The sequence below is a fragment of the Polypterus senegalus genome, chromosome 8, assembly GCF_016835505.1.
Source record: "Polypterus senegalus isolate Bchr_013 chromosome 8, ASM1683550v1, whole genome shotgun sequence".
Classification (NCBI taxonomy): domain Eukaryota; kingdom Metazoa; phylum Chordata; class Cladistia; order Polypteriformes; family Polypteridae; genus Polypterus; species Polypterus senegalus.
In genome coordinates this window covers 72,546,604-72,562,347 of record NC_053161.1, presented here as the reverse complement: position 1 = coordinate 72,562,347, position 15,744 = coordinate 72,546,604, and the positions used below count along the sequence as shown (strand labels likewise).

The 15,744-nt window shown below is 37.1% G+C and overlaps 1 protein-coding gene across 3 annotated transcripts in view; it reads left to right on the top strand.

Moving 5' to 3' along the window:
- Positions 1–15,744, top strand: part of cdk17 (cyclin-dependent kinase 17) — a 141,684-nt gene that overhangs the window by 54,425 nt on the left and 71,515 nt on the right. For 2 of the 3 annotated variants that reach the window (XM_039761268.1, XM_039761270.1), the window contains exon 2: positions 6,433–6,582. In XM_039761268.1, coding sequence (XP_039617202.1) covers positions 6,456–6,582 — 127 coding nt within the window. In that variant the 5' untranslated portion in view covers positions 6,433–6,455. Of the gene's footprint in view, positions 1–4,459; positions 4,623–6,432; positions 6,583–15,744 lie in introns of all 3 variants that reach the window. The other variant, XM_039761269.1, reaches the window with a different exon arrangement.

The window sequence follows — 15,744 nt, the reverse complement described above, 5'->3', positions numbered from 1 at the left end:
TGGTTAACCGGATATACAATTTGAAGAGATTGTTATTTTCATGGAAATTGTTACATACTCTTCCGATTCTATGTTGCATCGCTTCTCTGTGATCATAAATATACACCTGACCGAATTGTGGTTTCTTTGAAATTAAACTTTAGCTTTAATTGTTGTGTGACCACAGATTCTCATAGCATATGGTCCATTATTGTGTAAATCTATGTTTTGAGCATTGAATGATGCGAATGTGAAAATATTATTGTAGACTCAGATATTTTGCCTGTAGTTTTTGTGGATTTCACTTTCACCAAGCAACAAATTTTTTAATTCTCGCGGATAGGCCTCTTCATTGGGAGGCAACACTACTTTTCCCTGATGGAAACATGAATTAGACGATCTACAAGTCTCCGACTTAAACTTTAAAGCCTTACAATATCTAAATGCTTCAGACATATCACCTATGTCCATATATTCGATCTCTTTTTGCTGTTCTGTTATTTCACCGAGTAATAATTTCTGTTTGTTTGTGCTAATGTGATCTTTACTTTCTTTTTTTGATACTTTCGAATTTTACTACTTTTGTTTTCTTTAACTTGCTCTTCATGTGTATCATGCCAACGTTTTTAAACCTCATTATGAAGTCTGTTATTTCTGACCTCGATTGGACCTACGGGGTTTTCAATTCCACTTGGTCCGGGCTGCCAAAAGCATTCCAGCAACTGAGATGTTCGATATCCGTGATCTTGTTTTAAAGTCTGGTCTTGTGGGATGTCAAAGTGTCTTTCCGAGAAGGTCACGTCTCGACCCAAGATTTTTTTATATGATAGAGAGATATTAAACTCTTAACTGAGCTGTCAGGAGAGTTTCAGACCATCAAAAAATTTCTGGCTCTCCAACTGATATTCTGTCATATTTTAGACAACCTTCTTTGAAGTATGCTACAGCTTTTAAGTGTTTTGCAGATGTCTAGTTGGCAGAGCAGCCTGAGGTTGATTGTGAGAAGGTACTGAGGAAGATTTCTTCTGTAAAGCCCTACTTATGTGTTCTGCTATGTTGCTGTATTAGACTTGCTTCCTAAGAACTGAAATTACCCTGTCCTACCTGAAAATGTCTTGTAGTTGAACATTTGAAATAAAGTTTTGGAGTTCAAGCACTCAAAAAATGTGTAATTTGAAGTCTATTGAGCACAATGGAACCAAGAACAGGCACATGTCACGTGTTCATTCATTCATTCATAACCGTGTTGAGAATCCTTTAAGAAGGCTAAGAGATTGTCAGATTATATATCATGATTTGTAGAGAACAAGTCCAAGGAAGTTTTGTTCAATCTTTATAATGCAATGGTTTCTCACTTAGGGTACTGTATGCAGTTTCTCTCTCCATTTTACAAAAAAGATATAGCAGCACTAGAGAAAATCCAGAGAAAAGCAACTAGGCTGATCCCAGGACAAAGAGGTATGAGCTATGAGGAGAGACAGAAGAGGAACCTTTTCAGTTTAAGCACACGGAGATTAAGAAGTGACAAGATTTAAATGTTTAAACTTATGACAGATATTCGTACAGTGGATACAAGATGCCACTTAAATTGAGTTCAACAAGAACATGGGGACATAGTTGGAAACTTGTGAAGGACAGATTTCACACAAGCATTAGAACATTTTTCTTCACACAGAGAACCTTAAACACATGGAATAAATTTCCAAGTAGCAGGGTAGGCAGTTGGACTTTCGGAATCTTTAAATCTTGAGTTGATGTTATTTTGAAGAAATTAGTTGGAAATGATTGGCAAGCTTTGTTGAGCTAGATGGCATGTTCTCATCCAAATGTTTCTCCTGTTCTAATGAAACACCCTGAAAGAAGCCAAGCTTCAAAGCTAGCGAAATCTCTTGGTATTTCTTTAGCTTCTCCCTCCCTGCTGTATAACAGCCATGCTGGTAGGCATTTTGTGCAGTGGAAAGGTTTAAAATCAAATTTGATGAACTTCAGTGATGTCATGTTCTACTTCTGTTACTAACATAATTTTCATTGATTGTAAATTATTTGTGCAATTTCTTTATAACTATTTATGATGGCACACTTGTATGTATATTTCTGTACTCCTGTGATTCATGCTGGAAGATGTTTATGTAATTGGGTAATAGGCATTATTTGCATGTAACAAAATTGGAAAGATATGTGCATATCTATATGAGTGGTTTAATAATTAGAGCACACTTTACAAAAATGTTACAAAAGACTTTGTTTTCTGTAAGGAATTATAAGTGTACAGATATAGTTGCTTTGCAGTGTGATGCCAAATTAAGTACCAGATTTGAACAAGTGAGAATCCCACATCCTGATTAATGTTGTTTTAAATTTGGTGTAATTATCGCACTTATGCTAAGCCACTGGGAAGTCCTTCTCGGTTCTTGTGATAAAGCAAAATTGGTTCTTCCACACCAGGCAAGCTCAGACCAGTAAATCTAATGTTTCGCATGCAGCTACCTCTGTCACTAACAGATGGCTCCCTTGGTTTCCATGGAGCTAATTAAAACCTTCAGACAAGCATTGCTGACGACATTTAAAAAAGGAAACGGAAATGAGGGGCTGCCACCCAGATATGCTCATTAACTGCAGTGTAAGTATATGGCTCATTCCTAGGCTTGTTAGAGTTGAAGGATGTCTGGTCCTGGGAAGAGCTCTGTGAGTGAGTCAGGCTTTTTGAGAATGGCAAATTGTTCCTTTTTAAAAGTGTTTGTTGTATCACATGTTAAAAGTTAATAAGGTGTACTGTAACTGGACACTATGTCTGCTTAGTTTTAGTTTAAGAAGCATGTTGTTTTCAAGGGGTTGCGGGTATGGTATATAGTGAGTGGGCCCTAATGTTTTTTATCTCTTCAAATTTCATTCAACTAAAGTATCTGCAGTGCTGTTCATGGTAAACCAAAAACAGTGGACTTAAAAAGTTTTTTCAGTGTTGTGGCTGGAGCCAGCAAACAAAGCATGTAGAACATTTGACATATGTTTTTAGGCAGTTAACTTCTAGTTCCATTGGAAAATTGTATGTTAATACAGAATTAATTGTAATAAAGTCAATGGTGTTAAAGTTATTTTTCCAAACGTAAATCTACAGCATTAAACATTGTGTGTATGTGTATATATATATATATATATATATGTATATATATATATATATATATATATATATATATATATATATATATATATATATATGCGCATAGTTGTGTAACTTTTAAAACATTTGTTTTTAGCTTTTGTTCACCTTATTATATTTAGCATCATGACATTCAAAGACAATAGTTTGCTTGTATTATACACAACATAATACTGTGAATATCAACAGCCCAGTAAGAGCATTAGGTTAGAAAAGTGAGTGTTAGTATGCTGACATACCTGCTGGCGTTCCTGTCTCACAGCACTTGAAATCTGCTTTGATTCCTGGCTGAGCTCTGCATGGGTTTTGCATGTTTTCCCTGTGGTTATATGTGTCTAAGTTTTTGATAAAGACTTCGGTTTGCTCCTGTCGGATTTGAAAAGTTGTGTGGTATGAGGAAGTGTTCAATGTTTGGCTAGCGTCTTGTCCAGGCCTGATTTAAGGATATGTACACAGTGATGAGCTGTTTAAGTATTGTGTCTGGCCCAAAGCCTTTTTTGGGATATACAGTAGTTTAACTTCCTGTGACCTTGTGTTGGATATGGCATCCTCGGAAGTTAGATACATAATTAAAAATGTCACATTTGATAATGTGGTACAGAAAGGGAATGTCTTCAGCTGGTATTGAAATGCTTCATACTGATGATCAGCACTTTGTACAGCTTGTATAGAGTGGTCCAGATCTAATTATGCAATTTTCATTACGCTATAACTTATTAAGTTTATTACATAGAAAAATCACCCAAAAAATCCGGACCATCGAGAAGTGTGCGAACTGACGACACAAAGAATCGTCTTTGTGCCGAACTGGAATAGTCCCTGCATAAATCAAAGTCATCCAGACGATCTGGATCTGCATAATTAGATCTGGACCACCCTGTATATTCCTCTAACAAAGCCAAATAATACTCTGCAGAAGTGCAATGCAGTTTTACCATGGAAGAAAAGATTACCCGAGGCGCTAAGAGATGGAACAAAAAGAAAATAAGTGATAGTGTACTCACAAGTGGGTTATTTCAGATGATAAAGAGCAGCTTGAGATCCACAACTTCACTGTGATACTGCTAGTCAGGCAGACATTAGTCACCAGTCATGGTTGTGTTCCAAATAGTCAGAATTGAAAGTTAAGCCATGGCAGTTTGTTTTAACGAAAATATGCTATTTTTCTAGTTTTGTCTTATAAATGCAGATTTGGGTGTCTGATTAGGCTGCGTTGTGACACAATAGGTGAATTAAATAAATAAGACTATAGTACCTCCCCAAAATAAATGAAAACCAATAAATACTAAGATTAGTATTTTGATTGCCTTTTTTTTTTTTAAGACAGGTGTTGGGTTGCTGTCTCAGACGGTTTTGTCACTGCTCTATGAGACTTACTTTCCATGTGGGCTGCAAGAATGTTATCTGGAGAGTCAACGTGTAAATCTTCTACCCACTGACGCAGAAAACGTGCCTGGTTGTGATTTGTTTTTCAAGTTGAAGGAGGGTTAGTAGCTCCAACACAGCTGGACACAATGCCCTGGGAAATTGCTCACTGGTCGAGGGTTTGTTTCAGGATAACACTGCCTCAAGGTGTTTCCTGTTGCTGATTTGCTTATAATACATATTGTGAGGCATAATTGTAGAATGGGGGAGGGTTTTGTGCTGTTAGAATTATTGCTGTAATTCTTGTTCATAGCTTTCTGATTTTTACTCGGAGGTGTGAGCACTTATTGGTTGTTTGCTTTTTAAGGAAAAGAAACTTTGATGCAGGACGTTTTACTTCTGTATAACTTGCGTTAATACTTTTGTGGCATGAATTTGTTGCATTAATGCTCAATGAATAAGAAAGGCGTTGTGATTCTAGCACTCCAGAAAAACTGTTTTTTAATACACTGTGTTCAGAGCAGGATTGTCATCTTTGTCCATAAAACACGCACACGCATACATAAACTGACTCATTGCTTAAAATTAAAACAAGGAGAAGAGTTTACTGTTGTGCATTACACACTTCAGAGAACCACATTATTAATTAAACTGGATGCATTTCATGCTCATCTGAATCCTGCTGATTTTATAGTGCAAATATCTAAGTCCAGTTTCTCATATTTGCCTCAGTAAAGGTAATTTTCAACTGTAGATTTTGCAAGACTAGACAGACATCAAATACTTAAGATTGAAACGGTTGTGTTTTGAAATGGAAGAAATGGTCAAGATATTAAATACATGGAAAAATGTTTTAGCTACTTCAAGCTTTTAGTCTCTAAATCACTATAAGGGCATATGCATTGTGCTGTACAGCAGTGGCTTTTTTGTACGTCTGTCCACCCAGGGTTAACTCTTTCCATGCACTTACTACTGAAAAATGCTACTTGTCTGAAGGATGGATAACTTAGATAATGAAAATAATTCCTGTCTTTTAATATTTGTATTAATTTCATTACCTGTATATTAAAGGGATTGATTTTTAACATGAGTTTCTTAAAAATTTTCTTTCTTGTTTGAATCCTGTGATCTTTCTTTGTTTTTTGGTTGTCACTGCCAACTCTTAATTACTTAAAAAGTGCTTTGAAATGTGATTTAGAGGGTTAGGGATAGGGTCTTTCTAAATGTTTTATGAAATCAGCTTGTTGAAGAATATACACAGTTATAAACAGAAATAAATTAGATGGGAGGACTGCTGGTTTCATTGTCCTTTTCGCCTTATTGCTAATAAGGAGTAACTAAAACAATGCTTGTCATGGCAGTGGGTCTAGTTTCTATATTTGACTAAGGTTATGCCAATTTTTAAATGAGTATTTTATTAGAAAAATGTGAATATGACTGTGACCATTTTTTGCCACATGTATTTGTTAATACATTTTAGTATATACCATATACAGACCACAGTCTTCGGTGGCATTATTAGCAGTTTAACCTGTGCCCACCTTGATAGTACTTGAGGGAGCTGGCATCAGGCTCAATGTCATTCTGAATGAGACTTTTTTTTGAAGTTATTACATTTGTTATAACATTGGCCGGTCACAATACCATTGCAGTTTTAAGATTGTTAGGCTTCTATGTTGTGATTTTTCTCATGGCTGTACATCCATGTAATTTGCTTTTGAAAGTTATTTATTGAGTGTTCTTTGTTCAGCTTTCTCTATGTTCAGTTTTAGTTTGTTTATTTTTAAATAGTGCTCTTTCTGTTTATCAGGAACTGAATTTTTGTACAAAGCATTTAATAAAAATACATAATACAATGACATATGTATATGCAAATGTATATTTCTCTGCCAACTTTAATTATTGTGCATATTTGTATTTTAAAATTTTAGGTTTCCTGTGAAAGAGGTGCTTAATGGAAAAGATGAAAAAGTTTAAAAGGAGGCTTTCGCTCACGCTGCGTGGAAGTCAGACCATCGATGAATCCTTGTCAGAGCTAGCAGAGCAGATGACAATTGAAGAAAACAACAGCACGGATAACGGTGAGCCTTTATACTAATGGATTTTGATTTCCTAACGCTAGAAGGTTGAGGATTTATGTTGGCATCTGATAGTAATTTTATTGACCAAATATATTTGCTTACGATTATTTTTCTTTGTTGGCACCCATTCTGTAAAAAATCATCTGAAACAATCAGTCATCTAGCTCTGTAACCTAACAGTTATTATTAACAGATTTGAGATATACTGACAAGTCAAACCGGTTACCAAACAAAATAGTGACAAAAAAAACCTGTAAAAAATCTGTTTTCCTCAAAGTAGCCAATATCCAGTGTTATTTGTCAAGCTGATGCCCATGAGTACAGTCCTTTTTGTTTTTTCTCCTTGACTTGAGTAATCATTAGACTATTAGCTGCATTTCAACATGTATTCTTAAATAGTCTCTGAGGAGACTCTGTGTTCAGCAATTAATTTATAATCTGCTACAGAGATGTGCTAGATGATAGAGTATGATGTATTATTCTGTATCAAAGATTGCTTTTTATGTGCAACTGATGTGAAGAAGGAATTTCAATATCTACTCCACAAGGCTTTTTTGTCCTACACTGCTAAAGCAGCCTAAATAAAATAATTCTAATAAAGCTATCACAGCACAGAATTAAACTATCATTTTTCGATTACAACTCTCAAATTCCAAAAGCAATGAAACCATATTTTCATGAAATCCCAATGAAAAATCCAAAATATTAATGTGCATCAAGCAGAAAAATTGTTTATGCTGTACTGAAATTGTTAAAATGCTGTTTCTATATTTTTTTCAGAAAATAATCATATAACCTAAATCCATATAAAAACTCTGGGACAAATCGTTCACAGCTAAGTCTCCAAAATGAATTTAGTAGATGGCAGAATAGTGAATTCCTGATGTTTGATAAATTTATATCATGACGTTCAGCTGATGAGGAACTATCTAAATGCTGGATTTTCAATCCAAGTGTGCCGTTTCACGGTTTTCATTTCAAAACAGGTGCATTGTAGCATAAGTGTAATGTGATTGTTTAGTACAGCACTACTTTATTGTTCTTTCCAAATCACAAAAGGCCTTCATAGGAAGCAGTGGGACTGTGATTTATGTCAAAATTGTAAATGTTTTTGTGTGCAGCATTTTGGAAAGGAAGGGTGTCTCATGTTTTATTAATAAATTAATTCTCAGCTTCTCTTTTCAAAGCCAGCAGCCATACCACATGCATTTCAGACTGGGTCATCCACCTGAAGCTAAGCATGTTTGGACCTGGCAAGTATTTGGATGAGAAACCATCTAGGAAAAGCTTGGGTTGCTGCTGGAAGAGGTGTTGGTGAGGTTAGCGGGGGCTGCTTACCCTGTGGTCTGAATGTGGATCCAAATACCCCAGTGCAGTGATGGGGGCATGGTGGTGTAAATATGTTGCTGTCCGTCAGATGCGATGTAAAATCAAAGTCCTGACTCTCTGTGGTCATTAAAGATCCCTGGGCATCTTTTGGAAAGAGTAGGGCTAATCCTGATGTCCTCACTAAATTGCCTATCATGGCTTAGTCCATTTTTGCCCCCCTAATCTTGCCCTGTCTGTAATTGGCTATCCCTCTCACTACTTCGCTACCTAACAGCTAATGTGTAGTAAGCGTACTGGCACAATAAAGGCTGCCGTAACATCATCCAGGTTGGTACTACACATTGGTGGTGGCTGAAGTGGCTCCCCACTGTTTAAGCGTTTTGAGTGATGAGAAAAGCACTATGTAAATGTAATCTATTATTATTAATGACAGCAATTAATGAGACACTTTGATAGGCTCCTGCTTTGCTTTTAATTATTTTTTTCCAGTTTACACTAAGATTCCTGGCTGTTAGACTTGTATCAGTGGGTGAAATGCACTCATGTAAAACAATTCATTGATACAGTTATTAATTATTAATTAATTATTACTGGTGCCTTATCTAGATTTGGTTCTTGCCTTAAGAAGATAATGCTTGGTGATTGCCAAAATAATAAAATATACTGTATGAACTTAAAAGATGGATCAAGATGAGCAATCGTTCTATTCATTGAGAGGTCTTCATATTTTGTGAAAACCTGATGTTTTGTTTCTTCATTTTTGCAAGCTTTTTCAATGAATGGTGTCACAGTTGTCCCTCCGGGTAAGAGAAAACAATTAGGAATTAGGCTGTGACACCAGGCATGCTTGGATGCTGTTAGCCAAGTTCAAAAGCATTAAAAAGACAGTTTGGCACTACAACTGATCTTACAGCTGGTGATGCCAGTAGCAATCTGAGCCTAACACTGATTGATTTAAGATGACTGAATGATGTTGAAAAATGTGTCTAATTTCTCTGGTGACAAGGGTGGGAGTTACTTTAGCCATAAGTCTGACAGCTAGAAAAACACCAAACATGCAGGTGTATGCCAGATACTATCCTACTACTGCTACAGAGACACAAGACTAGAGTTCCTTCTAGAGGCTTCTGGTATCATCATACCACTTAACCTTTGGTTGCTCTTACAGGACCAAGGTTGCTAAACTGCCTACAAACTGCTTACCTTAAAGAGGCAAAATGGCCAGTGCCATCTAATGCACTTCAGATTCCTCACTGCTCTGTTTCCACCTTTCAAATACAACATGGTTCCATTTGCAATTTCCTAATTAGTTTTATTTCAATTTTGGCATGATTGCTACTTTCCTTTTATTTGCAAACATTTCTTATCTTTACCTGTCTTGGGTGTCATTGCCCAAGAGATGTGCGCACACAACACCAAGTCTGATCGTTTGAAAAAACAGAGACTGACTGGACTTGTTTCAGACAAGAGCATTCCATTCGTGAGATCTTTGGTGACAAGTTGGTTTAGAATTGGTACGTGCTTGTGACTTTGATTTTTGGTCTGATTTATGAAACTGTTGAGAAGCCAACTTTACCAACCTGTTCTCTTGATCTGTCACTGTGGTGCAACAACTGCAGCTTTTTTTTTGTTTCAAACAAATGTGGACAGTGCAGCCACAGTTCTGCATGATTAAAAATGCCGTTTCTTTTCAGACTTTGCATATTACAAATAAAAATATAGATTTCAAAATATTTTGAGCTAATTGGATATGAAAGACACTGTTTTTTTAATTTATGTATTAATCCATAGCTTTGTCACCTATTCAGATTTGAATTAGATGTTACAAAGACTGCGGTGGGAAGTTTGTGTATGTTATGATGCAATGCCTAAAAAACTTTTTTTTTTTAAATGTTAGCTTCCTGTTTTCAGTTTGGCAAATTAAAAGAAAAAAGTCAAGCTATTTGTTTGTCCATAATCCTTTTTTCTAAAAAAAAAAAAAAAAAGATAAATTAAGTGCTTCCTGGTTTTTAAATTTGCATTTGAAAATTAAAGTGAAAGGGATAATGTCCTCCTATTTTGTCAAGTGACCGACACATACTTGGTACTTCATTTGTCTCTGAGTAGTACTATCATTTTTGGACGGAGGAAAATATTTATAAATCATAATAGATAGTAGTAACTCAATTTTTTGGAAGTGCTGCATAGAGCAGGTACCACTATAGTTTTTTTTTTAAATTAAACTCGTTGTTAATGTTGAGTTTATGCAGTTTCACTATTTGAGGCGACCAATGCGTTGGTCTATGTGCCAACGTGAAGGAGGTGTTTTGCCCAGTTTTGTTTTTGTAGCCTATTTCTTGGTATAAACTGCCGTTAAAAAGTTTTACTGCTACGTCATTAGAAATAAATTCAATGTTGGGTAGTCTATGAAAGAATGATGTTACTTCAGTGCAGCACAACACACTTCATGATGCTGAGCTTATTATTTTAATGTAATGCCAGCTGAAAATCGCACTTGAAATAATGTGTCCTAATTTCATTCTATAATGTTGTCACTTTTCTTTGATTATTGCACATAAAAGTGCAATATGATCATTTAAAAAAATACATACTTTTAGTTTGACACATCACGCTATAAAAATACTCATTAATCATTAACTATTAAGAACTTTTGCATTTGTTATGTAGTTTCTGTAATTTAAAGTATGATTTTTTTGGGGAATTAAAGCTGAATACTCAGCAACACATTTTGATGTCATGTGATGTACACACTCTACCCAGGGACTGGTGGGATTCTTCTCCTTGATTTAGCCTAAAGTGAATTTGCTGGTGTACAGTATAGTTGTGACAACTGCTCCATCAGAGAACTGGCAAATTTGGAGTGGGACTAGTGAAATTCTAGTTAAGGACTGGTCTGGCACTTAGTCTTACTATTATTTGGATATAGACTGTGACTTGGTCTTGACTCCCTCCTTAGATGTGGTCCTTACTCTTATCTTGATTAGATTCAGTCTTGGATTGGAAAAGGTGATCTTGACTACAGCATTAATCAGAATATACAAGAAGTAAATACAAATAATTTGTTGACATATAAATAATATTAGTATTATATGTATGCATTCTGGCTGATGCCGCCAGCCTTTTGAATCTAAACCATGGCACTAATGTGGCATACTGTGACAGGGCTGACATTTCATCAGTGCAGGCCCAGATGTGAGATTTCATCTGTCAGTCGTGTTAAGATGTAAAAGTGACATCTTTGTGTAGAACAGAGTAACTGTGCTTGAGCAGTACACCTCAGAATTGGCCCCTACAAGGGAAGTTTACAACGCAAATAAGGTGCACCTTTGAGAACGGGGCATTTCTTTGATGATCAGCATACGGTGTTGTTTGCAGTAATATCTGGCCTTCCTTTAACAAGGTCCATCCTGGGTGTGACATTAATCTGTATCCTGCCCTTGGGGGTTGGTGGCAGAATTGGCACTCCAGCCACCATAAAAAAAACCTCACACTGTTGTACTCCATCTGAACTAGTGTGGTGCTGAGGTATCACCCATTGCATGGCTGCACTTGGGTCCTAATCTGGATCCTCAATTGGTTTGTCATGTGGTGGGTGCGGCAATGCACCGTATCAGCATGTGCTCCTAACCTCTCTCTTTAACAAGGTAACAGTTGCCAGTCATGCAAACAATCCAGCCACCATAAAAAAAACCTCACACTGTTGTACTCCATCTGAACTAGTGTGGTGCTGAGGTATCACCCATTGCATGGCTGCACTTGGGTCCTAATCTGGATCCTCAATTGGTTTGTCATGTGGTGGGTGCGGCAATGCACCGTATCAGCATGTGCTCCTAACCTCTCTCTTTAACAAGGTAACAGTTGCCAGTCATGCAAACAATCTTTATTATAGTGTATATGTTCTGGGCCACCTTTGCTTTGTGCATGTACTATCTTGAGTTTATGTCCAATGTACTTGTAACACACATTCTGTGCTTCTGAAAGGGTGCAGTAAGTGTAGAGCTATTATTTCATTATAACTCACAGTAGCCTGGGGCTCATTTGAACTTTCATCTGGTGAAGTCGGAAGGAGGTCACACATCTGGAGTCTGGAGGAGCAATTAAAGACAACACATAATTACACTGTTGATGCAGGATCCAGGAAACACTTCATGATGAAAGAAAACATCACATAAAAGGGTGATGAACTTCACCAATATGCTTGGCGAGTAAAGCACAGTAAGCTGGCAGCAGCCTTCTGGAGCTGCACTTGAGTCACTCCAGACGTCTGAGAGAACAGTCTCTTCCACGTCCAAACTGCCGTACTGAATGCCAGCTCCTCTTAGATGTTTTGGTCACAGATATTCTGTTAATGATATAAGTGTAATGTAACTGTATTTAATTTAAAAAGCAGTATAATAATAATTTGCTTTTGAATGTTAGTTTCAGGCAGACACTGTTGGTAAACAAAGTTAAGTAATAATATTTTTCAGTGATTTAATAGGAGTTTACTTGTATATTTGGAAATGGAATACATTTATGATATTAGGGTTAAAAAGCTGAACAAAATCAATTTGTTGTAGATTTATTTGTTTCAGTCTGTTGGTAATGTTAAGTATAATACCATCTATTACATCTTTTTTTCCTTGAAACATCAACAGTTCATTTTAGGGGCAGCATATTCAGTGATAATCAGAAATTCTTCAGCTGTTATGGAGGCAGCAGTAACCTGATGTTGAAGGGTTTAAACAGAACAGTAGCAGCGGCACAAGGGATACGGTCCCGAGCTAAAATACTGTTGTTGCTAAGGCAACCTGTTTTGCTGCTGCATATAAGTGGCTAATCATCTTATTTGCAAGGTAAAGAGAGCCAAGAGAATATACAGGGGTACCCTGTATGCTAGGTTTATTAAAGTTTCAAGGTGATATCTGTCATGCATGTTATTGATTTTTGGTATAAGCCTAAGTAGATGTGATTGTTTCCCTGGCAATATAATGCCAGCAGTTGTATTTCTAAATTCCTTCTGTTTTCTTGGCTGTCTGAAGCAATATTTGTTAGAGCATAGACCCCGAGCTTCTGCGGTTATGTGGTGAACAAATGTTAAACATTAGATGGAAATGAGAGTATTTTATGTCAGGTCTGACTGTTAGTAACGTCGCACAAGTCTCAGTAAATGCTAGAGAGCATGTCCGTTTCAGTAAGAGTAGCAACTGTGACCTTCAGCAGGCAGCGATATTTGGAAATCGCCAGTTTGCTGTACTCTACAAGGTAGCAGAGAAAATAATGAAAATTGTCTAACAAAAGCAAGGGTCAAAACCTGGAGATTGAGAGCATGTACTAATTAACCCCATAATGCCAAGCAAAATCAGGGTCAAAAAGGAAGGGCAAGGTCTGATGTCACTAGATCAAAAGGAACAAAGATTCAAATAATGCAGTGCAAGAGGATATTTTAATCTGCAGACTCGGAGAGTGCATGGCATTTAAGGATGACCCTTTAACCCTTGTGTCGTTAACCCCTATGACCCTGCTTGTGAATACACAGACAGTGTCCTACCAGCCCTTATATTCGACATGTTCTTCCTGCATCTCTAATGACTGAAGTAGCATATATCTATTGTAAGCCCACTGCGCTTGAAGCTGGATTAGTTTTGATAAGGGCTCAACCAACAAAGAAATAAGAGTCAAGAAAATGGAAAAAAAGTCATTAAACCCAGTACCAGCCAAATGAAGTCCATACACAGTACACCCCCAAAATTCGCGGGGGTTACGTTGCTACAGCACCCGTGAAAAAACACGAATTTTGGATGTGGTTAAAAAAATGCCTATTTTCTTAGTTTAAACCCTAAATATGCCCCCTAAACACTTTAATTTAATTTCAAACTCAGCTTAATACATCCTTCTATATAAAAGCGGTCGGGATTGTCCTTCCGTCCTGTGAGTGCTACGCAGGCCCAGAGTTTCACACACGCCCCATCCATTTAGCAATGCATGATGGGATTTGTAGTTTCATTTTTCCAGGTAAAAGATGATTTTCTACTCCAGACTGTGCGATATCTTCTTCTTCTTTCTTACTATATAAAAGCGGTCGGGATTGTCCTTCCGTCCCATGAGTGGAAAGCGTAGCGGTATTCCGCTTATCATAGACTTACTGCTTGCAGCTTGCGGTACGAAGTGACATGATGTGAGCAGAGTTCTGGTGCTCCCATCGTTCCCTTGCTTTTGTGTGCGATGCGCTGGAAAAATAGACAAAATTATGTCTCTGGAAATAATTAATGTTGATGGAGTACAAATGCCTCACCGCGTAGTAAATATCAGGGAGGTTCAAAAGGGCGACCTCAATATAGAAAAAAAGTTAAAATTTCATCACAAAAATAACAGAAACTATGAGTATTAAAGTAATACCGCTCAAATGCAATATAACCAAATTAATGAGTTTGTATAAAATATCAAATTGATCTACATATTGAATTGCCTTAAGAAGTGGTCAACTTAAAAGTCGGTCGCCTTAAAAGGCGGGTCAGCCTAGTTACCTAAAAATAACGAATGTAAAGGTAAATCCGTATACTGTATTGCTATGTCTTCCGCTGTGCTAGAATGTAAAATACCAATGTTACCGCTATATGTACTCTAATTCATGCAAGCACATTTTCATTGCCAGAAGCCTTAGATGGTACAGCTCGTTTCAGCAGCATCTTGGGGCTTTAACCCTTAAACCGCCACATACTTGGGAGTTAATGCATCCCTGGACGGCAAATACTTTTTTGCTGTACTTTAAGTAAATGTCACAATTAACAAAGAAAAACTTACATTTTAATGGAACACATTTTTTTTTATGCAAAGAGTATCACAATTACTGCAACACTGATCATTTTAAACACTGCTAATGAACTGTAAACAATATTTAAAAAACTACTGGAACAATATGTAAAAAGTGCAACTGACGCCATGGACGAAACTCAGTAAATCACTGAGGCAACTGTGCTTGAACTGGCTGCACGCAAGAACACAGAGGTAAATGCTGATGACTGCAGGCTAGTCTAATGCAATGGCTTAACCCCAGGGACAGTGAGGCTGCAATACTGCAGGGTGTCACGCTTGGGTCACAGAATTGCACAGAGACACAGGAGGTGGTAGGGACAGGAACTTTATTCAAACGCTTCAAACAAACATGTCTTTCAGAAGTTAAAGGAGCTCAGTATGCAGTTAGTTATCGATTAAAGAATAGACAAAATGTCTGGGGGAGGAGAGAGAAACAAAGAAATCAGCCAAAAAGGACAGGTGCTGTTCAGGCCTTTAAGTAAGTGTAGCATTGCGCAAGAAGCCACAATCGAGAAGACGGTGATTTATTTATTTTTATGGTGGAGATTCCAGGGACGCACCCAGCCTTGACCTGCGTGCACACTCACAAACAGAGACAAAAACAAAGCAAACCGGTAATCAAACAGCAAATAAAGAATGTAATGAAAACAAATGAAATAAGAAAACAACGATACGACCCCTGTTCTCCTTACAGCGATTACACATTAAATACAACAAAGCACAAACAAAACACACACAGTAAATCATGAAAAAGTTAATGAAAATGGCAACGGATGAAATATAATGATGAAAATAGATAGTCCAGAGATCCGCACATTGAATGGGAATGTAAAGATAGTCCTACTGGTAGTTCCTGAAATGGTGAAGACGGGGGGACGGGTTCAGGAACACTCCTTTCTTTGCAGGATAGCAATGACTCATGTACACAGGCAGACTCCAGACAATCCAGACTTCAACCACGAAACGATCCAGGACAAAATTAATAAGTACAGGTAACCCAACAGAAGCCAGACAGAAAAGAACTTGAAACACAAATTA